The sequence below is a fragment of the Rana temporaria genome, chromosome 3 (genome assembly GCF_905171775.1).
Source record: "Rana temporaria chromosome 3, aRanTem1.1, whole genome shotgun sequence".
Lineage (NCBI taxonomy): Eukaryota > Metazoa > Chordata > Amphibia > Anura > Ranidae > Rana > Rana temporaria.
Window position 1 is genome coordinate 94,052,023 of NC_053491.1, and position 25,709 is coordinate 94,077,731.

The 25,709-nt window shown below is 45.0% G+C and overlaps 1 protein-coding gene across 3 annotated transcripts in view; it reads left to right on the forward strand.

The window, feature by feature from the left end:
* LINGO1 (leucine rich repeat and Ig domain containing 1) overlaps window positions 1–25,709 on the forward strand; it is a 619,539-nt gene that overhangs the window by 552,685 nt on the left and 41,145 nt on the right. Inside the window, exon 1 of one of the 3 annotated variants that reach the window (XM_040342990.1) lies at window positions 11,002–11,560. The exons of the other annotated variants lie outside the window; for them this stretch is intronic. Within the exon in view, the coding sequence (XP_040198924.1) occupies window positions 11,450–11,560 (111 nt within the window). The 5' untranslated portion in view covers window positions 11,002–11,449. Of the gene's footprint in view, window positions 1–11,001; window positions 11,561–25,709 lie in introns of those variants that run through there. 3 annotated transcript variants of the gene reach the window in all.

Sequence of the window (25,709 nt, forward strand, 5' to 3'; positions counted from 1 at the left end):
AACTGGCACCCCTCCAGCTGTTGCCAAACTACAAGTCCCATGAGACATTGCAAGGCTGACTCCCAAAGGCAGAGCAGTGTTGCCAACCTACCAGATTGAAATTTACTGACACGTCACCCAAAGTTTACTGGCATAGCCAAGTTTTTACTGGCAGTTCCAAAAGTTACAAAATTACAGTTTAAGTGCAAATTCCAGTAGTTAGGCTACAAATAAGTACAATATGCATGTAGCTATGTGAGTCATGGTAGATATTAAGGCAAAACGCATATTTCTTATTTTATTTTCGATATAGTAAGTATGTAGCTCAGGGACAGGACTCAGGAGGGCAATACATTAGAATGGGTGATGCACACATGAAATTGACTCTCACAATGATACTAACATGTCCCCTCTTGAGACAGAGTGATAGTCTCTCTCAATGCCAGGTGGTCCCTTCAGTCCACTCCAGTCCAAACAGCACTGACAGTCCCACTCCTGGCTTGCCTTAATCCCATCCTGCAGACCCGCACACGAGGCTCCGGCCGCTCCGCTTGGCTCCCTTACACCATGACATCACACGACACGCTCAGATACCGCCTCCACCAGACCCGCCCGCCGAACTGCCCGAACGCACTGTAGCAGGCACTTGGATGGTCTCAGCCGGCTCCAGGCTCCGAGCTGCAAATGCGCAGTTCCGTGCCGAGCATCACAGACATATTTTTTTTTTTTTTTTCATTCTTTATTATATTTTTATCTCATACAAATTTTCAGTAATTCATTAAAAACAGGAAAAAATCACAGCCATATTTTTTACTGGCAACCTTTTCCTCTTACTGGCATTTACTGGCAGGAGAAAAGTGCCCATTTTTTACTGGCTGCCAATAAAAAAACTGACGGTTGGCAACACTGAAGCCTTGTACACACGACCGAGAAACTCGACGGGCGAAACACATCGTTTTGCTCGTCGAGTTCCTTGTTAGGCTGTTGAGGATCTCGCCGAGCCAAATTTCCCCATTGCCGTCGAGGAAAAAGGAGACATGCTTTATTTTTGGCTCGACGAGATCCTCGACAGTTTCCTCGTCGAAAAGTGTACACACGACCGGTTATCTCGGCAAAAAAAACAAAAAAACAGCAAGTTTCTTGCTGGTTTTTGCCGAGAAACTCGGTCGTGTGTACGAGGCCTGAGGCAGAGGCATGATGGGACTTGTAGTATCGCAATAGTTTGACAAAAAATGTTTTTCTTATCATTAGTGGGGTCAAATCAATATTTGTTACTCAACCATAGTGATGGGAGAATTCAGAGGAGCAGGTTGTAAACTTTTTCTTGAAGAAACAATTTTTCTAACAGTGTATGAGATTTTCAGAGAATTCAATTCATACCGAAAATTGAATGTCTAAAGCAAATACAATTTTGAAGCACTTTCGAAAGACATTTATCAAATCTCCGTTGGCATTATTACATTCACTAATGGGATTTTTTTTGTATGAACGTTCATTCGAAAATCTACCAGTGTATGGCCAGCTTTATAGCTGTAAATGGACCAAAGTCTTTAACTCTTCTGATTGACTTTTCAAACTCAAAGGAGTCCTGGAAGCACCGCAAGCAACTGCTGCGAATGAACCAACGATCGACTAAACTACCCAAGCCAGTTGTTTTCTACTGCAGCCTTTCCAGGCGATTAGCCTCAAAGCAATCACATGGATTTTGTTAGTTTATTTTATTGATGGGCTGTCCCAATAATCCAATTATATCTCAGCAGACAATATCCCCAGCCCCAAATTCAGCAGCTTGCATGCAATCTCTGGTAGGGGGGGGTTGCCTGTGACGTGATACCCTGCAGTGTGCTTTGTCCCTCTTTGATGTTTACTTGTTGGCTGAATAAATTATTAATAAGCTACTACTGTAATTACCTGCCCCAGCAGCGACATCACTTTTCCCGAGCAACAGCTGCCCTCTAGGAGCTCAGACGCAGAGCGGCTATAAGTCAGTATTACGTTTTTAGGAGCTTAGTTATCTGTATCATACAGAATAGGAAAGCACGCGGTATTTTCCTGTACACCACTGGGCAGCACAATTGCCAGTCACCTTGTATATCTCTGACCATCGCTGCTATACACCACATTGTACAGAGCAGTTATGTCTCATTACACAGCACTGAACAGCTCAGTTGCCTTGCCCTGTTATGTATTGGGAAGCCTAGTTATCATTCACTCTACGCTGCTGCATGGCACGGTTGCTGCTCATTGTAGATGCCTAGCACAGCTCACAATACAGTTATGAAACAAGACATTGAGCCTGGCAGAATGTCCATCTGTTGCACATACGGTAATAGGCAGAACAATTATATGGCTGTCCCAGGTATGGTAGCGGTTATACATGTACTGTGTCTGGATAGCATAGCCGTTTCATACATCACTAATTATGTATGGCTACTTAGCATCATGTCATGTGGTTTACTGTACTTGTCGTAACTGCTAGCCCTTTTACCATGATATCTCCCTCTGGAGTTACCCGTTTAAAGACTATGCAAGCATAGTTCACAGACATTACCCTATTAAATTTAAAGAGGGCTAATACCTTAGTGAAACCAAACTGAATTTACTCTACAGAAATCAGTACATTATAGATTCCAATAGATATAGGCTACTAGGTTGTCATATTTTAATCATTGTTGCTGCAAGTACATCTATATACTCATAGGTGTGCGCAGCCTATGGCATTAGGGTGTGCACACCAAAGCTCAAACACACATGCGTGTGTAATATACCATATATGGCAGTGGGCAAGTCAGTAGGGCTTTGTCAGCAGGGCAGAGATTGGTGTCAGTGGGCCAGATTCATGAAGAGATACGACGGCGGATCTCCTGAGATCCGATCTCTGAGATCCGACGGTCGGATCTATGCGACTGATTCATAAGAATCAGTTCCGCATAGATCTCCCTTAGATCCGACTGGTGTAAGTGACTTACACCGTCGGATCTTAGGCTGCAATCTACCGCCGGCCGCTAGGTGTCGTCGCTGTTTTTTACGCGTCGGATATGCAAATGAGGAGAACCGCCGATTCAAGACCGAACGCCCGCCCGTCGCTTTTTTTTTACGTCGTTTGCGTTCGGCTTTTTCCGGCGGATAGTTACCCCTGCTATATGCGGGGTAGCTAATGTTAAGTATGGCCAGCGTTCCCGCGCCGAGATTTACGTTGTTTGCGTAAGTCGATCGGGAATACGGATGGCCGGAATTTACGTAGCCGCCGATAACAATGACATCCTAGCGACGTCATTTGGAGCATGCGCACTGGGAAATTTCGCCGGTGGCGCATGCGCAGTTAAATCGGCGCGGGAACGCGCCTGATTTAAATTGTACACTCCCCCTAGCCGCGGAATTTGAATTCCGCCGGGGGAGTTACGATCCGACGGTGCAATTTTCGAGGTAAGTGCTTTGTGAATACTGCACCGGCCTCGAAAAATTGCACCGGCGGATCGTAAATCACATAGATTACGCGGATCTAAAGATCCGCTAATCTATGTGAATCTAGCCCAGGGTCTTTATTTGTATTATTATTATTTTTTTTTTACTATTTTATTTATTTTTTTATTTTTTTTAAATATATATATATATATATATATATATATATATATATATATATATATATATATATATATATATATATATATATATATATATATATATATATATATTTTAGGAGCCCTGTTGGGGGGCTTTGGTGAAATATCAGTGGTCTAAACAGACCCCTGATGTCTAACTTTTGAGACAGAGAAAGGGACTGAGGACAGAGATTCCCCAGTCCCTTTCTCTGCAGCCAGGCAGCAGGGGGAATCTGCACAGTACAGGGTGATTAGGGTGTGCCCAGGCACACCTTACACCCTATGTGTGCACGCCTATGTATATACTATACAATGTCATTGTATTTCATCCTTTAGATCTACCGGCTAGGGCAGTGATGGCGAACCTTGGCACCCCAGAGGATTTGGAACTACATTTCCCATGATGCTCTTGCACTCTGCAGTGTAGTTGATCATCATGGGAAATGTAGTTCCAAAACATCTGGGGTGCCAAGGTTCACCATCACTGGGCTAAGGTGACCACGTGTCCCGGATTGCCCCGGGACAGTCCCGCATTTTGCAGGTCTGTCCCGGGCACCTTCATTCCAGGACAATACAGTGTCCCAGAATAAAACTGACACAGCCACCCCCCAAGCCAAACTAATGTTCCCAAAAAAAGGCTGCCACATCACTGCTTTACTCACTGACAGTACTTGTCCTGGCCGGGAATGCCTGGATGAGCACAGTCCCCGCCCCCTGCTTGTGATTGGAGAAATCATAAATACTGCCTCTTGTGTCCAATTACTGTGCTGTGATTCGTTACAGCACAAACTGATTTTTGGGAAGGGGCGGTGTCCCTGAATTGTAGTTTGGAAATGTGGTCACCCTACTACCGGCATCAGCTATGTTGTGCAAGGGCCTGCCTGGTTTGATACTATTTGAATAGATTGTATAAGTTTGTCCTCCTATTACATAGTTTTGTTAAAAACTAAAAGAAATGATATGGAGATTGTGCAGTCAGATTGTATAGTGTATGGCGAGGTTAAAGCAGTATTAAAGGCAAAAACATAAACGTAATATATTGCAGTTGCACCTGGTGATCCGGCCAGTAAGGCCCCTTTCACACAGGCGGACTGTACAGGTCCTGCTGTCAGTTTTTTATGCAGACCTGAACGCACGATCCATGCAGGTCTATGGAGCGACGGATGTCAGCGGTGACATGTCCGCTGACATCCGATCCACAAAATTCAGACGGATGGAAACCCTATTTTCCATCCATCTGGCGGATCAGATGAAAATGAACAGGTGGTCCATTTTCATCTGATCCCCCATAGAGGAGACCGGAGCTCTGACAGGTCCGTCCCCGCACAGTGAGCGGAGACGGATCGCCTGATCAGCGGGGATCAATGGAGCCTGAGGCTCCATTCACACAGTTGTGCCGACTTTGGAGTGCAACTTTGGATGGGTGCAATTTGGATATGACTTTGGCTTTGACCAGTGATAATGGACAACTGTTACATTGCATAATATTCAGGTACAACTTTGATCTGGCGATCTTGATAGGCGGAACACTGAACACAGTGTTTGCTGGGAAACCGAGTGTTCCGCCTATCACAGAACAGCACAAGTAGGAGCGTGATTTTTTTTAAACTGCACGGCCGCCGTCTATGTCACAGACTTGGGTACACAGATCGGATTCTGCAATGGGCATGGTGAGGTCAGGCTGCAATGGGTCAAAAATAGGTAAAACATGCGCAACCAAAATAAACAAACAAACAATGTGTCCTGTTATAAAGTGTAAAAAATATATGCAAATGCATAAATGTAAATAACATTTAGTAAATCCCACGGATAAACGTGCAGGTGGTATTAAACAAAAATAGTGTCCACTGCAGCTGATGTTGATTAGGTGTAATCACAAAGAAAAAATTCATCCAACAATATCATCCAAAAGATTTTCAGCCGTTGATAAACATTCAGACAGAGATGCCGCGTACCAGATCCGGCTGCAATGGGCACAGTGAGGTCAGGCTGCAATGGGCACAGTGAGGTCAGGCTGCAATGGGCACAGTGAGGTCAGACAGCAAAATGGGCACATTGAGGTCAGGCTGCAATGGGCACAGTGAGGTCAGACAGCAAAATGGGCACAGTGAGGTCAGGCTGCAAATTGGCATTGTTGACCCTTTTTTCCGCTTACAGTAGCTGCTGCATTCTCACCCTCGGCTTATACTGGAGTCAAGACATTTTCCCAGTTTTTTTTGTGGTAAAATTAGGTCCTCGGCTTATACACGGGTCGGCTTATACTCGAGTATATACGGTATGTATTGAATTAAATCTTGGAACCTTGCTTGTGAAAATATTGTATTCAAAGAATCAGCATGATATCCCGGCAACTAGTATTTTCAGAAGGCAGTCAACATTGGCATTCTATATATTTTTTCATGAAGTGTTTCTTTAAATGAATTACAGCTAATAAATGTGCTGCTATTACTATTTTTTATTATTGAGGAGTTACATAACGCCAACAGTTTGCCCAGCACTTTACAAAATTAAGGGAGACAGTACAGTTACAAGAAGATTTAGAGCAGGGGTCTCAAATTACCTGAGGGCCACAAGACAAGTTTTCATATGCCATGGGGGGCCGCATGCAAACTTTCAAACTTCAAAAACAACAGCACTGGTGTCAGCGAGCGCATTATTACCACCTGCACTGGTGTAAGGCAGGGTTTGACAAATTTGCTTGGAATCTAGGAGCCAGCTAAAAAAGTTAGGAGCCAGAAAACGCACCCCGTCCCAACGGGCTTGCGCGCAGAAGCGAACACATACGCGAGCAGCGCCCGCATATGTAAACGGTGTTCAAACCACACATGTGAGGTATCGCTGCGGTTGGTAGAAAGAGAGCAATAATTCTAGCACTAGACCTCCTCTGTAACTTAAAACATGCAACCTGTAGATTTTTTTAAACGTCGCCTATGAAGATTTTAAAGGGTAAAAAAGTTTGTCGGCATTCCACAAGCGGACGCAATTTTAAAGTGTGACATGTTGGGTATGAATTTACTCGGCGTAACATTATCTTTCATAATATTAAAAAAAAAATGGGGATAACTTTACTGTTGTCTTATTTTTTAATGAAAAAAAGTGTAATTTTTTCCCAAAAAAGTGCGCTTCTAAGACCGCTGCGCAAATACGGTGTAACAGAAAGTATTGCAACGATCGCAATTTTATTCTCTAGGGTGTTAGGATAAAAAATATATATAATGTTTGGGGGTTCTAATTAGAGGGAAGAAGATGGCAGTGAAAATAGTGTAAAATGACATTAGAATTGCTGTTTAACTTGTAATGCTTAACTTGTAATACCAACGGCCACCACCAGATGGCGCCAGCTCACATCTGGTGGTAATAACTTGTAATACCAACGGCTCACCACCAGATAGCACCAGCTCACAAAAAAAAAAAAATTTTTTTTTTTTTTTTTTTTAACTCTTTGCTCCCCCACTTCCACCCTGCCTGAGGGCCATTTATAACTGGTCCGCGGGCCGCAAATGGCCCGCGGGCCGGTACTTTGAGACCACTGATTTAGAGGGTCCTGCTCAGGAGAGCTTAAAATCTATGGCCCAGATTCACATAGCTCGGAGCATCTTTATGCGGGCGTAGCGTATCGAATATATGGTACGCCGACGCTGCGCAGAGCCGTGAGCACAGTATTCACAAAGGAAATGCTCCCAACGTTGCGCCGGCGTAACGTAAATTCGTAGGCGTAAGCCGGCCTAATTCAAAGTAGGTGGAAGTGGGCGTGATCCATTTAAATGAACCGTGACCCCATGCAAATGATGGGCTGAGCGAACGGCGCATGCTCAGGATCACGTCGGAACGAACGCCTAAGATAGGTCGAATCACTGCCTACTACGTAAACGTAACCTACGCCCAGCCCTATTCACGTACTACTACGTAAACAACGTAAAATACGACGGCTGTTCCCTGGTCCATACCTTAACATGACTTACACCTGCTTTATGAGGCTTAACTTTATGCCGGACGTACCACTTACGTAAACCGCGTATATTAATGCGCCGGGCGCAAGTACGTTTGTGAATCGGCATATCTCACTCATTTGCATATTCGAATCGTAAATCAACGGGAGCGCCCCTTGCAGCCAGCGTAAATATGCGCCCACGATACGGCGGCGTAGGAAACTTACGTCGGTCGGATGAAGCCTATTTACAGGCGTATCTTGCTTACAAAGTCAGGCGCATAGATACGACGGCGCACATTGACACTTACGCGGCGTATCTCGAGATACGCCAGCGTAAGTGCTACGTGAATCCAGGCCAAAAGGTCTAAATCTAAGCCAGACATACATACAACCATTTCCATAGCACACTCTTGGCTAGATTCACAAAGAGTTACGCCGGCGTATCAGTAGATACGCCGTCGTAACTCGGAATCTAAGCCGTCGTATGTTTAAGTGTATGCTCAAACTGAGATACACTTAAACCTAGCTAAGATACGACCGCCTGCGCCGTCGTATCTTAGCTGTCTAGTTCTGCCAGCCGCTAGGGGCGTGAACGCTGATTTACGCTTAGAATGCGTAAATCAGCGAGATACGCCGATTCACAAATGTATGCTTGCCCGTCGCAGTAAAGATACGCCATTTACGTAAGGCGATTCCCGGCGTAAAGTCAGTCGAACAAATAGCTGGACTAGTCAATGTTAAGTATGGCCGTCGTTCCCGCGTCGAAATTTGAAAAATTTACGTCGTTTGCGTAACTCGTCCGTGAATGGGGCTGGACGTCATTTACGTTCCAGTCGAAACCAATACGTCCTTGCGGCATACTTTGGAGCAATACACACTGGGATATGTCCACGGACGGCGCATGCGCCGTTCATAAAAAAACGTCAATCACGTCGGGTCACGAGTAATTTACATAAAACACGCCCCCCTCATCCTCATTTGAATTAGGCGCGCTTACGCCGGACCATTCACGCTACGCCGCCGTAACTTAGGAGGCAAGTGCTTTGTGAATACAGCACTTGCCTCTCTGACTTACGGCGGCGTAGTGTAAATACGATACGCTACGCCGCCTCAAAGATGCGCCCATCTACCTGAATCTAGCCATCTAAGTAAATAAATATTCAGATAATTAACCACTTGAGACCCGCGCTATTGACAAAAGACGTCAACAGCGCGGCTCTCAGGTGCCAACTGGACGTCATTTGAAAGCATTACCCGCACGCGCCACTGGGGGGCACGCAGCGGGTAATCACTGTCCCGGCGCATAGCTGGGGACGCGATGCGTGTACCTGGCGGCCGCGATGTGCCGGGTACACGCGATCGTCGGTGAGACAGCAGGGACGTGGAGCTCTGTGTGTAAACACAGAGCTCCACGTGCTGTCAGAGGAGAGGAGACCGATCTGTGTCTCTTGTACATAGAGACACAGCATCGGTCACCTCCCCCAGTCACCCCCCACACAGTTAGAACACACCTAGGATACACATTTAACCCCTTCCTCACCCCCTAGTGTTAACCCCTTCACTGCCAGTCACATTTATACAGTAATTAGTGCATTTTTATAGCACTGATCGCTGTATAAATGTGAATGGCGCCAAATTTGTGTCCAAAGTGTCCGATACGTCCGTCGCAATATCGCAGTCCCAATAAAAATTGCAGATCGCCGCCATTACTAGTAAAAAAAAAAAATAATAAAAAAAAATCATAATTCTGTCCCCTATTTTGTAGGCGCTATAACTTTTGCGCAAACCAGTCGCTTATTGCGATTTTTTTTTTTTTTACAAAAATATGTTGAAAAATGCGTATCGGCCTTAACCACTTGCCGACGGCGCACCGTCGAAATACGTCCACAAGGTGGCTCTGCTGGGCGAGAGCACGTAATATGACGTCCTCTCTCCCAGCCGCCACTAGTGTTAACCCCTTCACTGCCAGTGGCATTTTTATAGTAATCCAATGCATTTTTATAGCACTGATCGCTATAAAAATGCCAATGGTCCCAAAAATGTGTCAAAAGTGTCCGAAGTGTCCGCCATAATGTCGCAGTACCGAAAAAAAAAAACGCTGATCGCCGCCATTACTAGTAAAAAAAATATAATAAAAATGACATAAAACTACCCCCTATTTTGTAAACGCTATAACTTTTGCGCAAACCAATCAATAAATGCTTATTGCGATTTTTTTTTACGAAAAATATGTAGAAGAAAACGTATCGGCCTAAACTGAGGAAAAAAAATGTTTTTTTATATATTTTTGGGGGATATTTATTACAGCAAAATGTAAAAAATATTCATTTTTTTCAAAATCGTCGCTCTATTTTTGTTTATAGCGCAAAAACTAAAAACCGCAGAGGTGATCAAATACCACCAAAAGAAAGCTCTATTTGTGGGAAAAAAAGGACGCCAATTTTGTTTGGGAGCCACATCGCACGACCGCGCAATTGTCTGTTAAAGCGACAGAGTCCCGAATCGCAAAAAGTACTCTGGTCTTTGGGCAGCAATATGGTCCGGGGGGTAAGTGGTTAACTGAGAAAAAAAATATTTAAAAAAAAATTGGGATATTTATTATAGCAACAAGTAAAAAATATATAAATTGACGCTCTTTTTTTGTTTATAGCGCAAAAAATAAAAACCGCAGAGGTGATCAAATACCACCAAAATAAAGCTCTATTTGTGGGGAAAAAAGGACGTCAATTTTGTTTGGGTGCCACGTCGCACGACCGCGCAAATGTCAGTTAAAGCGACGCAGTGCTTTAAGCTGAAATTTCGCCTGGGAACGAAGGGGGTTTATGTGCCCAGTAAGCAAGTGGTTAAACTAATCTACAATTTATTGGATATACTGCACTGTCATCACATCTCTCACATCCCAGTTGTATGGACGCCCAGTATAGAGCAGTGGACGGCGCTCTGGGATGATATAGAAATGTACAGCGCCGTAATTCAGGCAATAAGATGGCTCATTAAACTAAGGGACCAGGCCATCTCTCAATATATCAGCTGGACAGGATAACACTCGTATTTCACACAGAGCTGGGTACACTGCAGCCCCAGTATACAATGCATGACCGATTATTTTGCAAAAGAGAGAAGGAGCATGGCAACACATCAGTGGGCAGCTCAGGGTGGTACAGTTATCTGTTAACAGCCAGCTGTACAGTATGTCAGCATACAGAGGTGGGCAGGGTAATTATCTCTTTATTTGTAGTAGTGGGCAGCCTAGTTATCTCACTGACTACATCAATAGCCAGAGCAGCTGTCAATCCGTATGTGCGTTTTTTTTTTAGTGTGAATACGAGGGCTTTGAAGCCCAGCAACCTTTTTGAATATTGCACCGTATAAATATATAGGTCTAAGTAGCAGAGTCATTGCTCTCAGCTTCTCTCCAGCTTATTGTGCTCGTCCCTCCTCTCCTCTCCCTCTCCCCACTTCTCTCCATTCTCCTCCCTGTTCTCTCTGATTCTCTATGTGTTTGTCCCTCCTCTCCTCTCCCTTCTTCTCCCTTACCCTGTGTGTTTTGCCTGCTCTCTCACCCTTTTCACTGTGATTTGGTTTCCCCGGTGCCTCTCCCTCCTTTTTCTTCTTCTTCTTCGTTTTTGCCATCTCTGCTGTATAGATCGTGTAGCGTGTGTGTGTGCATACATTGTCATATTACTGTTCTAGCTGCAGATCCACCTCTGGATTTTTTTTTCCGTATTCCTCTCTTTTTTTTTCCTTGCTGAGTATCAGTGGATGTCCTTGTGCGCCTTGAGCGTCTTGAGTTCCTATGTGTCCTTGCCCGGTGCTCGTGAAGCGGTCTTTTTCTTTTTTGTATGTGCGCTGAGTTCTGCGCCGGATAACGATGTCATTGTGTCTGTAAGATTGGTCCTTTACCTGTGATTAGCCTGTGCCAACCTGTGTGTGATGCATGTTATCGCCTGGATGCAGAGAGAATTGTATTAAGGACTTTCAACATTATCCTTTGCATGGAGATGGAAAAGAGAAAAGGCGTCTCGCAGCAGCGAAAAATGAAGGCCAGGTACAGATATCATCTATCTATTCATTTGATATCGATGTCTCTGTCTACGCAGCCAGTCGTGCTAGTCTAACTAGTGCTGTCTGAGAAGGATACATGTATTTCTAGGCTTGTGAGCATCTGTATGTACAGCTTTATAGTCTGCCGGTGCTAGGAGAATTCCATCATTTCACTGCATGCTGGCTTACATCTATTTATTTAGGCTACTTCTATATGATGCTTTTGGACCTCTTTATCTTTGCTGTTGTGTTTATTCTTTTTGTACTGCACATTATTAGTATCCAGGTGTATCTTTGAAGCAAACATGCCCTAATACCCCATATATTCCTTCCAGCTCCTCTATCTATCACCCTCCCCATCTTCTTACTCAGGGGTGGACTGACAACTCATGGGGCCCCCCAGGCAATAGAATATTATGGGGCCCCTGGGCTTACAGATGGCCACCACGCTAGGAGGCAGTGCAGAGCCGGGGCAGCTAAAATCTCAGGATTTTCATATCAAAAGCATGTCGGTTTCGGACATATCAGGGACAGATGTAAAAAAAAAACACAGATTTTTACATACTGTCCCTGGTTTTATTGAGCCTGGCAACCCTGATGGGGCCCCCGGGCAATAGAAGATTGGGCTTACAGATGGCTAGGAGGCAGTGCAGAGCCGGGGCAACTAAAATCTCAGGATTTTTAAATCAAAAGCATGTCGGTTTCAGACATATCAGGGACAGATGTAAAAAAAAACACAGATTTTTACATACTGTCCCTGGTTTTACTGAGCCTGGCAACCTTAATGGGTCCCCCTAGTGGCATGGGGCCCTCGGCAGTGCCCGAGAGCCTTAATGGTCAGTCCTCCCCTGCCATACACCCCATATTCTCCCCCACTCATGTTAGCATTCAGCAGTCGTCCAGAGAACCCATGTAGCCTTTGTGCATCTCTGGCCTGCCGTCTGCATTCATCTCATGTAGCTACACTTCAGCTGCATTATTGACCCCCCATTCCACCAAATGACCCGTGAGACCTGAAGAGTAGGTGGATGAATGCTTTCTAAAGGAACATCAAAAAAAAAAAAAGCTGTGTCTAAGAAAAGGGATTAGGAAAGATGGCCACACATATTCCGGTACTATGGGAATGGGACCTACTTAAACATAACATCAAGAATAGATGAGAAATTGATGATATACAGTAGAATAATAGCAGAGTTTACTGAGAAAGAACAGAATATGGAGATTGCAGCACATATCACCATGCAATGGAGGAAGAGGGAGGAATATACGCACGGTATCAAGGGAGACAGCTGTATGCATTGTAGAGATAGAGTATTAGCAGCAAATTGCTATTTTGCTTATAGGTAAACGAAAATCGAACATTATTGGTATACGGATGATGCCTGCGCCCAAAAGAAACGGAGGTAGGAGAGGACTGCTGCACAAATTGCACAGACTTATCGCTGTTTGGAAAAGGGTTTGCATGTGCTTGAAAAGCCAGCAGACCACAGATAATCCCCAAGCTTATTTTACAAGATCACAGAGGCTTCCCACACGTCTTGTCTTGTGAAACGATCATCTGTTTGCGTGCTTATAGGGACGAGTAAGGTCCAGACTAGGAAAGCCATTCAGGTGCTCTCTACACGATATATAGTACATTGCTAACATTAGATGTGTAATACAGCAAATATTTGTGCTACAGTGCTTGTCTTATCTCTGGCCTGGAAGGATTGGATTGTCACTGTGCATATTATTTGCATAGAGGGATCATTGTAGACCTCTACTGGTAACTGTCATGTCCGTGGGCTGTTGCCAACTTCCCCAGCCAATAGTTTTCTGCATGGATATTATTCTGTTGGGTTGAAGGCATGATTGGCAATAGAGTCAAATTATCCACAATGTATGCATAAAAATCACTTTTTTGTAGACTGGTATAGATTCAGAACATTGACGCAACTTTGCGGCGGCGTAGCTTAAGGAATTTAAGCTACGCCGCTGTAAGTTAGCGAGACAAGTACATGATTCACAATGTACTTGCCTGCTAAGTTACGGCGGCGTAGCCTAAAGCGGTGGGCGTAAGGGCGCCTAATTCAAATGTGTTTGAGGGGGGCATGTTTTATGTTAATAGTTTTTTACGTTTTTTTCGAACTGCGCATGCGCCGGGTGCCTACATTTCCCAGTGTGCATTGCGGCTAAGTACGCCGCACGGGCCTATTGATTTTGACGTGGACGTAAACGACGTAAATCCCGATTCACGGACGTCTTACGCAAACGACGTAAAAATCGCGAATTTCGACGCGGGAACGGCGGCCATACTTAACATTACTATTCCGTGTAGGGCTAAGCTCTAACTTTAAGCGGCCTATCTCTAACGTAAACGGCGTAAAAGTACTGCGTCGGCCGGGCGTACGTTCATGAATCGGCGTATCTACTCATTTGCATATTCTACACCGACCACAATGGAAGCGCCACCTAGCGGCCATCCGAAATATTGCAATCTAAGATAGGACATCGCAAGCCGTCGTATCTTAGATATGTTTAAGCGTATCTCTGTTTGAGCATACACTTAAACATAAGTCGGCGTAGATTCTGAGTTAGGCCGGCTTATCTACTGATAAGCCGGCCTAACTCTTACTGAATCTACCTAACAGTGGGGTAGATTCAGGAACAATTTCTGCCGGTGTAGACTGAGATGCGCGGCGTAAATGCCAATTTGCGCCGGCGTATCTCCGCGCCGTATTCAGCAAACAATATTACGCCGTAACGTAGATTTTTTTTTTTCGTTTGGACCTTTCCACGCCGGTGCGGCGTGGGCGCCCATTTACGCTGGTCTGAACTAGCGCGGCCCTGGTTTTTCTATTTTAAATATGCAAATGAGGGAGTTGGTCCGATTCAGCAAATTACGAATTGCCGGCGCAGGCTACTCCCGGTGCGTGTAACTCTGGTTTGCAGCGGAAAGTTACCCTTTATAAAGCAGGGGTAACTTTACACCAAACTTGCAGAGGTCAGCTGGAGAGCAGCTAAAGCAGCAGCGTTACAAACGACCTGAGCAACAACACTTGCTGGACAACACATAGAGGCGGTCCCCATGTTGGGAGAGGCCCTCAATAATTACAGCCCTCTCCTCTGGGCTGAAATTGGTCATCCGCCCACCTGAGGATTCCTCATCAGCCATAACTGCCCCACCACAATGCAAACCACCTAGCTTGGAAAAAAAAAGCTTCAGTACATTTGCACCTGCAGGGCGGAAGTCTGGGCTGATTCATGGACTGGGCTTTGGTAGTGGGTCGGCGGAGCTCAGGGATCACGCCGGGGCGCAGTTCTGAGCATGTGCAGATTGGGGCATTTACCCCTGGATGTCACTGAGTATGTGCGGTCTAAGATGCGCCCCGGCGTGACCCCTGCGCCACGCTCCCCGCTTCATTAGCATAGGGAGCCACCCATTTTATTCTACCCCGCCTTATGCCGCGCTACGCCGCCTTACGCCGTGTAAAATCCGCCACGCCGGGGCAAGAGACAGGAAAAAAGTTTCCTGAATCACTAGCATGCCTCTCTGCGCTGCTCCGGCGCAGTGTAAAAAAGATGCACTGCGCCGGACCAAAGATCCGCTGATGTTCCTGAATCTGGCCCACTACTGTGAAGAGAGCCTTGTATAGGTTTATAGGTTTTGGTTTTAAAATATCTTACAGGTCCTTGTAAACTTGGGGGATTGAACAGTACTCAGTGCCAGGCAGCTGCTGCAAGGGCAAAATCCTGGGTTCCATTATAACGCAACTCTAACCAATATTTTTTTTTGTTTTTAACCACTTGCTTACTGGGCACATATACCCCCCCTCCTGCCCAGGTGAAATTTCAGCTTCCGGCACTGCATCGCTTTAACTGACAATTGCGCAGTCGTGCGACGTGGCTCCCAAACAAAATTGACGTCCTTTTTTCCCCACAAGTAGAGCTTTCTTTTGGTGGTATTTGATCACCTCTGCGGTTTTTATTTTCTGCGCTATAAACAAAAAAAGAGCGACAATTTTGAAAAAAAAATCAATATTTTTTACTTGCTGCTATAATAAATATCCCAATTTTTTTTTCTCAGTCTAGGCCGATACGTATTCTACATATTTTTAGTAAAAAAAAAAAAAAAAACGCAAAAAGCGCCTAGGTTTGCGCAAAAGTTATACAAAATGGGGGACAGAATTATTATTATTTTTTTATTATTATTTTTTTACTAGTAATGACGGCGATCTGTGATTTTTATTGGGATTGCGACATTATGACGAACACATTGGACACTTTTGAAACATTTTTGGCACCATTCACATTTATACTGCGATTAGTGCTATAAATATGCACTAATTACTGTATAAATGTGACTGGCAGGGAAGGGGTTAACACTAGGGGGTGAGGAAGGGGTTAAATGTGTACCCTGCATAGTGTTTCTAACTGTGGGGGAAGGGGACTGACTGGGGGAGGTGACCGATCTGTGTCCCTATGTACAAGGGACACAGATTGGTCTCCTCTCTCCCTGACAGGACGTGGATCTGTGTGTTTACACACACAGATCCACGTCCTTGTCTGTGTAACCGCCGATAGCGGGTGCCCGGCGGACATCAGTGATGCGTCGGGCACGCGCGCGCCCCCCAGTGGCTGGAGGCCGGAGGCCGTATATAGACGGCCTCCCGGCAATTGCCATCCACACTGCGGCCGTATATATTTGTACGGCCAGCAGGAAGTGGTTAATAGAGTTGGAGAGCTCTACATACAATATGATGTAAATTTGAGCTTTTTCTGAGGAATTGCACAAGATTTGGCTTAATATTTGTATAAAAATTTGACCAGTCAACAGTGAATCATGCAATTTATTTACCTAGGCCAGTGATGGTGAACCTGGCACCCCAGATGTTTTGGAACTACATTTCCCATGATGCTCAACTACACTGCAGAGTGCAAGAGCATCATGGGAAATGTAGTTCCAAAACATCTGGGGTGCCAAGGTTCACCATCACTGACCTAGGCAGTCATGATTCAAGTGTTATTTGATTCTCTGCAGACTAGACAAATATGCACACAGATATTGAGGAAAGTTGAAATAGGTGAAATTTGACAAGATTGTCCCGATTTCATAAACTCTAATGCCGCGTACAAACGGCCGTTTTTCGGGTTCTAAAAAATGACGTTTTTAAGGGTCTAGAAAAACAACGTTTTTTTCAACCCGCTCATTAAAACGGCCTTGCCTACACACGATCATGAAAAAAAATGCTCTAGCAAAGCGCGGTGACGTACAACACGTACGACGGCACTATAAAGGGGAAGTTCCATGTGGATGACGCCACCCTTTGGGCTGCTTTAGCTGATTTTGTGTTAGTAAAAGACGATTTGCGATTTTCTGTCTGTTACAGCGTGATGAATGTGCTTACTCCATTACGAATGGTAGTTTTACCAGAACGAGCGCTCCCGTCTCATAACTTCCTTCTTAGCAGGCGTGGATTTTTCACGTCAATAAAGCCCACACACGACCATTTTTTACAACCTTAAAAATGACAATGTTAAAAACGTTGTGAAAAAATAGAGCATGTTTGAAAAAAAAAAATTCCCATTTTTTAGAACTCGAAAAATGCTCTGAAGCCCACACACAATCGTTTTTAATGACATTCAAAAAAATGTAATTTTTTTGAACCCGAAAAACGGTTGTGTGTACGCGGCATAAGACCCCCTTTCACACTGGAGGCTTTTTTCAGGCGCTTTAGCACTAAAAATAGCGCATGTAAAGTGCCTAAAAAAAGCCTCAGCTGCAAACCCAGCGTGAAAGCCCAAGTGCTTTCACACTGGGGCGCTGCGCTGGTAAGACGTCAAGAAAGGTCCTGCCAGCAGCTTCTTTGCAGCGATTTAGGAGCGGTGAACTCACCACTCCTAAAGCACCCCTTCCCATTGAAATCAATGGGTGGCGGCGCCGAACCACTGGCAAAGTGCCACTGCGGGCGCTTTTAACCCCTTTTCGACCGCTAGTGGTCGAAAAGCACCGCAAAAACGACGGTAAATCGCCGCTAAAAATTTTTAGCGGTGCTTTACCGTCGACGCCGGGGCGTTGCGAGTGTGAAAGCACTCTAATATTTGTAAATATATTGAAGCTTAGCTGACCTAAAGTCAATCCTGCACTATACTAATGGCACCTTGAAGTCCTATGCTAACAGCAGTACTAGATTGCGTTCAGTACAACCAACCTGGCCATAAATGGTTCGAAATTCGGCTGGTTCCTGCTGAACTGGCCAAATTTTGATCCATCTATGGCCAGCTTCGGTTGTCTTTCTTAATCACACATTACAGGACACAGAGTCTTGGACCATTGGATTATGCAACTCCCCTCAGGTGAGCATACACTGGCAAACAAAGCTGTAAGGCAGCCCAAACATAACCCCTTCCACTTGTAGCTAGCCTCCGTTTTTTGCTAGTGTCCTTAGAGAAACAGACATCTTGTAAACCTTCTACTGTTGTTATTTTACTTTTCCTTTCTTCATTTTTCATCAAAACTCTTCTAGCGAGTTAGCTGCTACATAGCCACTGTGGCTTTCATCTTGCAGCTTTCCGGATTGGTGACTCCTCAGCTTCACCTTGGGGGGGATCATATCCAAACCACACCTGATCAAGTGGCTAAAGACCTGGATCGGGCTTGGTTCCTAACATCTGTTCTCAGTTGGTTGGACCACAGGATTGCCATGGTAAGTCACAGCTGATTCTCTATCTGGGAACACAGGGTACTGCCTGCATTGGTCCCTGAGGGATTGGTGGCATTAGCCTGTTGTTTCATTTAATATTTAAAATTGGTGCAATTTTTTGTATTTCCTTGGTTTTGGACTAATACTGCACCTGCGTGGCTTCCATCTCATAGAGACTTATTGTGCAAGCATGCAACATTTTGTCCACACACATGCACAGCTGGCTGATGCCTTTACTCTTAGAAGCGTAACTATAGGGGTTGCAGGAGTCACAGTTGTGACCCAGCCTCATGCTTCTGGGGGCCTGTGCGGTTCCCCTGTCATATTTGGTTCTACACCTGGATAGGAGGGGCAGTGGGAGCGAAATATAGAGGTACCGGTGCCCTCACTTTTTCTCCTGCAGCAGCTGAAAGCCAATTTCTCATTTTCCCCTCCCGCTGGCATTGGGTGGATGCAAGAGATAAAATGAGGGGCATCGGTTCCTCTATTTGCTGCCCCCCCCTGCCCCTCCTATGCAGGTTACGGGTTTCCTGTTGCCCCTGGGGAGCCTTGTGCACCCCCGGTCCACCCCCCCGGCAGCACTGCCGGCTTCGCCCCCCCTCTCCTGCCTGCTGCTGTGGGGGATTCTTTCAGGATGGAGAGCAGGGTAATGGGCCACAAAATATGTCATTTACTGGCCCCTTCCTTTTCTGAATGGACACAATTAGTGATCAGTGCCACTAATTCTGGTGTCCATTCATAACTGAAACTGTGTTTACTATGCTTCAGTTTGTGAGTGAACGGGAAGCTCTGTACAATGCTATTCCTGTCCATGCAGAGATGGCTGTGTCCTCAATCTCCTTTCTCTGTCCCAAAGATGAAACATCACAGTTCTGTTTAGACCCCTGATATTTTACCCCCCTAACCAGGGGGGCTCCTGAATTTTTTCAATAAATAATAATAAAAACAAATGGTAAATAAATAAATAAATAAAATGATAAAAAAAGAACAAAAATAAAAAAACTACTTACCCTCTCCACTACCCTACTGACCCCATCCACTGCCATACTGACACTGTCCACTGCCATACTGACACCATCCACTGCCCTACTGACCATGTCCACTGCATTACTGACAAAGTTCACTGCCATATGGACATTGTCCACTACTCTACTGACTGACACCATTCACAGTCCTACTGACACCAGATGTGGAACTACCAGGGTCGCAAAGGTCACACTTGCAATCAGGCCCTCGCCTTCCACCACTGTGGGCAAGAAGGGGGCCTGCTGCTAAACATGTGGAAGGGTACTGCTGCGGGACTGTAATAAAGGGGCCCCACGATGGGTGTAACTAACTCTGGGATCAGCGGAAAGGGCCCTGACCGGGGGTCAGGGGGGCCCTTCATAGTTTCTTACACCGGGGCCTTTTAGGCTCTAGTTACAACTGTGCCATGTTTGTATGTCAGAACTTAGTTGTCTGGTCTATAAACATTACTCAGAATAACTCTTTGCTTTCACAGTCAAACCCTACAATCCACCATTTGCTTTTGCAATAGGGCCTCCGAAAGTGCTTACGATGAACTCCAGCCTGTTGGACTGGAGTGGAGCCCTGGATATGCACTGGGTACAGAAGACTTGTAGGTAGATTCAGGTAGAGTTAGGCCGACTTATCAGTAGATAAGTCGACCTAACTCAGAATCTACGCCGACTTATGTTTAAGTGTATGCTCAAACAGTGATACGCTTAAACATATCTAAGATACGACGGCTTGCGCCGTCCTATCTTAGATTGCAATATTTTGGATGGCCGCTAGGTGGCGCTTCCATTGCGGTCGGTGTAGAATATGTAAATGAGGAGATACGCCGATTCACGAAAGTACGCCCGGCCGACGCAGTACTTTTACGCCGTTTACGTAAGAGATAGGCCGCGTAAAGTTAGAGCTAGGCCCTAGTGGAATAGTAATGTCAAGTATGGCCGCCATTCCCGCGTCGAAATTCAAATTTTTTACGTCGTTTGCGTAAGTCGTCCGTGAATTGGGATTTACGTCGTTTACGTCCACGTCAAAATCAATAGGCCCGTGCGGCGTACTTAGCCGCAATGCACACTGGGAAATGTAGGCGCCCGGCGCATGCGCAGTAACAAAAAAACGTCAAAAACGTGAGGTCAAGCCTTATTGCCATTAAACACGCTCCCCTAACACAGATTTAAATTCGGCGCCCTTATGCCCGCCCGCTTTAGGCTACGCCGCCGTATATTAGCAGGCAAGTACATTGAGAATCATTACTTGCCTAGCTAACTTACGGCGGCGTAGCCTAAACACGCTAAGCTACGCCGCCGTAACTTTATTCCATTCTACCTGAATCTACCTATCGGTTATGAGCAGAAGTATGGGTTCCAATCAACATCCTGGAACTCAGGGTGATTCAGTTGTTTCTGCAACTCTGGACCTCTCTACTGCAAGGTAATCTGTACCGGACTCAGTAGCACAATGCCATGGCAGTGGCCAACATTGACCATCAGAGAGGCACTTAAAGTCACACCACTCAAATAGAAGCAAACCTTATTCTAGCCTGAGCAGAAATTCACATTCCAGCCCTGTCCACTATTCCAGGCATAGAGAAATGGCAGACAGACCTTCTTATACATCAGAGCCTTGTTCCAGAGGAATGATCTCTCTATCCTGAGATATTTTAGGACCTCCGTTGGTCAGGTGGGGGATATCAGACATGGATCATCTGACATGCAGGTTCAGCACCAAACTGGACAGGTTTGTTATCAAAACCAGGGATCCTTGGGCAATGGATGCTCTGTTGACTTCATGGAATCAGTTTAACTTGATTTGCACCTTTCTCCTCTTTCCTCCTAGTCAGCTTTGCAGGATCGACAGGGAGGGTGTTCCAGAGATTCTAATTGCATTGGGCATTGGCACAGAAGGATGTGGTTCTCAAGAATACTCTTGATGAGTTGTCTTGTGGCCTAAGGCCTCCTTTCTTCCCAAAGTAGTTTTCTCCTTCTATCTTAAAAAGGATGTTCTTAACTCACTATGTTGTGCTTTGAAACATTCCAGGGAGTTTTCTCTCCTCTCTCTGGATGTAGTACATGCTACCTCTCAGATATGATCTCTTTTAGACAATCAGATTCCCTTTTTGTCAGTCCTGAGGGTCTCTGTTGAAGATAAACTTTTTCTCTTTCCATATTTGCTAGGTGGATTAGACAAGTCATCCTTTATCCTTTATAGTCTGAAGGATTAGGTTCCTTCTTTTTCTGTCAAGGAAAATTTTACCAGATCTGTCAGTCCTTCATGGGCTTTTCAGTATCAGGATCAGTTTCTCAGATTTGCACTGCTGTCACAGGGTTTCTGTTAACACGTTTGTTTTAATTTACCCGAGGGATGTTCAGGCCTCTTCTGAGGCTAGGTATGGGCTTAGGGGGATTCAGACTGCTATGTGAGTTTTGGAGCCCTCTGTTTGCATGTTTTCCCAAGTGGGCATGTTGGCATCTATTGTGCTGCTCACTGACGTACAACACTACGACGAGCCGAGAAAATTAAGTTCAATGCTTCCGTGCATGCGTCGAATTGTTTCCAAGCATGCGTCAGAATTTTGCACGTCGGAATTGCTACAGACGATCGCAATTTCCGATTGGAATTTTTTCCGTCTGAAAAGTGAGAACCAGCTCTCAAATTTTTGTTGGCGGAAATTCCGTCAGGAAAAGTCAGATGGAACCTACAGACGGTCAGAATTTCTGACCAAAAGCTCACATCTGACTTTTCTTGTCGGAAATGTCGACCGTGTATATGGGGCATTAGAATAGTCAGACCAAGGGATTCTGTAGTAGAACAAATGTGGTAGTACACGTGATACAGTTTTCTAATCCAACAAAAATTTACCAAATTAGATGGCAATCAATTGATGTCAGTACCTTCACCAGCAGAGATCTAATTAGTAGCTGGTCTGAATGTAGGCATTAGAGTTTGGGAAGGCTCGATCTATGCATGGTATCTGACAGCATTGACAACAGGGCATCCTTGACAACATAAAGTCTGGAAAAAACCTTGGCCAACATGCCAAAACTTAAACTATTATTTAGAGCCGGTTCACACAGGGGCAACACGACTTCTAGCACGACTTTGGGAGGCAACTTGGACACGACTTGAGTATGAATCATCAGGCAACTTACAAGGCAACTTCAAGTTGCCTCCAGGACAGTACAAGGCAACTTCAAGTCGCCTCCAGGACAGGAGGCTTTCCAGTGGCCAATCAAACAACAATCAGCTCTGTGGGAGGGAGAGAGGGGTTTGCCTGGAAATGTATGTTATCTTCCTGTATTGTTGCTTCAGCTAAGACAGTGATCAGACTTCTGAGGCAACTTCCATTGAAATCAATGGGTACAAGTTGCCTACAAGTTGCCTAGAAGTCGGATTGAAGTAGTACAGGAACCTTTTCTAAAGTCGGAGCGACTTCAGTAGTGTGTATTAAGACGGTTCCATTCACTTCCATTGATTTTCTCAACCACACGACTTGGGATGACTTGGGGCAACTTCAAGTCAGATCCCAGGTCGCCCCTGTGTGAACCAGCTCTTAGGTTTTGCAGGGTGGCACTGTTAACCTCCCTGGCGGTATGATTCTTTCCGAAAAAACATGCTGAAAGCGGTACCATTATTTGCAAGGAAATTTGGCGTTTTATATTGTAGGTCTGTAATTTTTAGAAATAACTCACTTAAATCTGACCAAACAAGATTCTAATAGGCATCCCGGGTATGACATTTTTTTAAAAACAAAATTATAAATTATAATATAATAAATAATTATAAATAATTATAACAAATAATAATATAATTATAATAAAAATTATTCAATAATGTAATCAAATTAAAATCACTGAAATTTGCTCAGTTGCAGAATTGTTGCTGTCATTATTTTTTTTTTTTTATGACGAATTTCCCCACAAATCGCTATCGCACAATTCTGCAAGTGATTATAATTTATTATCGCTGTTTTTTAGCTGATCTAAAACTATTTTTGACATAAAGGGACACTTTTGGTTGCTATGGACAATCTACAGTTTGCAGGGAGAAAAAAAGGTTTTTATTATATAAAATGACATGCAGGACACAGGACAGACCACTAGGGACAGGGGGGGTGTGTTTTTTTTTTACATACAGTACTGTAATCTATAAGATTACAGTATACTGTATGTAATGTGTTTGTTTACGTTTTTGAATTTGGCGCCGTTCTCCGTCCCCGTGCGTCGTAACGTCGCAGGGAACGGAGATCGGCGTCACACGGAGGCACTATGTGAATCGAGCGAGGTCCCGCTCGCTCACACAGCGCGGTGGCATCGCTGGATCCAGGGACAAGGTAAGTAAAAAGTGCCTGTGGATCTAGCGAGGCAAGCCCGAGACTGACTCGGGGTTACCGATCGTAGCAGGAAAATCTAACCCCGAGTCAGTCTCGGGAACACCGCCAGGAAGGTTAAAGTTCAATGCTTGACTTGTTGACAGTAATGTTCTGGTATTTTAGACATGTGTTCAGGTTATTGCCATGCTAGGAATATACGATAATAGTAAATTTTGCAATGACCAAAATTTTGTACCTGTTGTATTATGCACTAATTTCTTGGCCTATTGTAAAGAAGTAGACCACACTGTTACTAATTGATGTGGACTGTATAATAATAATAATTAATTGACTGTGGTAGTTTAACAATAAAATTCACCATATGTTCAGCATTGTCTAGTAAATACCTATGATTGCTTTGAATGCATATGCATTCAAAGCAATCATAGGTATTTACTAGACAATGCTGAACATATGGCATTTGCTATTGTGAATTTGATTGTTGAACTACCACAGTCAATTAATTCGAGATTTTCCTAGCTTGTGACGGAAAATATTAATTATATGAAGACAGGAGGCGAGTATCTTATGCATTATCTTTCTTTAATAATGCCCATAGCAGAAATACAGTAAACATTTATTGTAACTTAAAAAATTCAAAGAACTACCCTTCCCAGCAGTCCCTGGGCCAGTGTAGCCCCTCCCAGACCGTAGCCTATATAAGGGACTGTCTGAGGTAACCTATTCCTCTTTCTTCATGCGAATTAGTGTAAACAGGAACCGAAAGTCCAATTAGACATCTCCGCGGCTGCCGGGAACCTTCCGACCTGAACACAACATCCGAATCTGGAGGAAACGAAAGGACAAGGCCAACACGGACCAACTTCATCCGGACCAGCTTCATCCGGACCAGCTTCATCCCAACGGGGACTATAGTAAACCCAAACCATTCGGAGCCGACCGGTCAGTTGTCCTCAGGAACATGGACCAACGGATTCAGTCAACGGCATCCCGACTCCGGATCTGGAACGCAGTAGGAACCTCCATCTGCGGTGAACTAAACCCATGGATCGAAACGGAACAGCAATCCCAACGGGGATAGTGAAAACGAACTCCCGGGGCGTACCAGCCTCCGACTTGCAGGGTGCGTGGTTCATCAGTCTAGAACGAGAGAGAGACAACCTCGTGACAGGGTTGGGTTGGGAGGGAAGATACTTGCCTCCTGTCTTCATATAATTAATATTTTCCGTCACAAGCTAGGAAAATCTCGAATTATACATCAGACAGGAGGCTCATATCTTATGCAAGTTCAAAGCTATAACAATGCATATGACCAATAACAATCAAAATAATCCACAACACTGACATAGATATGTGTACCTCCTGTTCAAAGCGGGATTGGCGGAAAAGCGGTCGCTGACAACAGTCCGCCGCTATAGTAAGTCACAGAGGAAACCGGCAAGAGAGGATTAACGTAGGAAACGAGGAGTTGAAAGACTTGCGAAGATCGCAGCGAGGCTGTCAAGGACATATAAGTCTGTAGACAGCGGACCACATACAGTTTTGGATGTGCGGGGAAGAACGGGTAGAAAACCGATCGAAGGACCGTCTGGTCCAACGCACGACGGAAAAAGACTTGAGTCTCTGAGGCGAGGAATGACGCCTGGATATGTCCAAAGCCTTGACGTCTGACACACGATGATGGAAATCAGACACAAGAAGACAGTAAGCTCGAAAGACAGTAACCTCAAAACAGAGTGTCAACGTCCCCCAGCCCGAGAACATGATCATGACCTTGGAAAAATCCCAAGTGTGCTGGTACATTGGGCGATTTAAACTTAACGCCTTCAAAATTGACACACCAACGGATCCAAAGAGTCCGCCAGATAATTGGCTATTACAGACCCTGGCGCTTGAACGGGGTCGACCCGTCGTTGATCACACCAAGTAACCCAGAGTCCCCAGGTAGATCGAGATGCCGATCTAGTCCCGGGGCCCAGTCCAAGGCAGGGAATCCCTAGCTGTTCCCGAAAGGTCGTAGTCTGCGACCGGAACCCCGATACTAACCATGTGAGGAGAGGTAGGATGTGCTTCGTGAGTAGAGGGTGCAGATCCCCGTTCGGACCAGCGAGGAGGTGGGGGGAATGAGG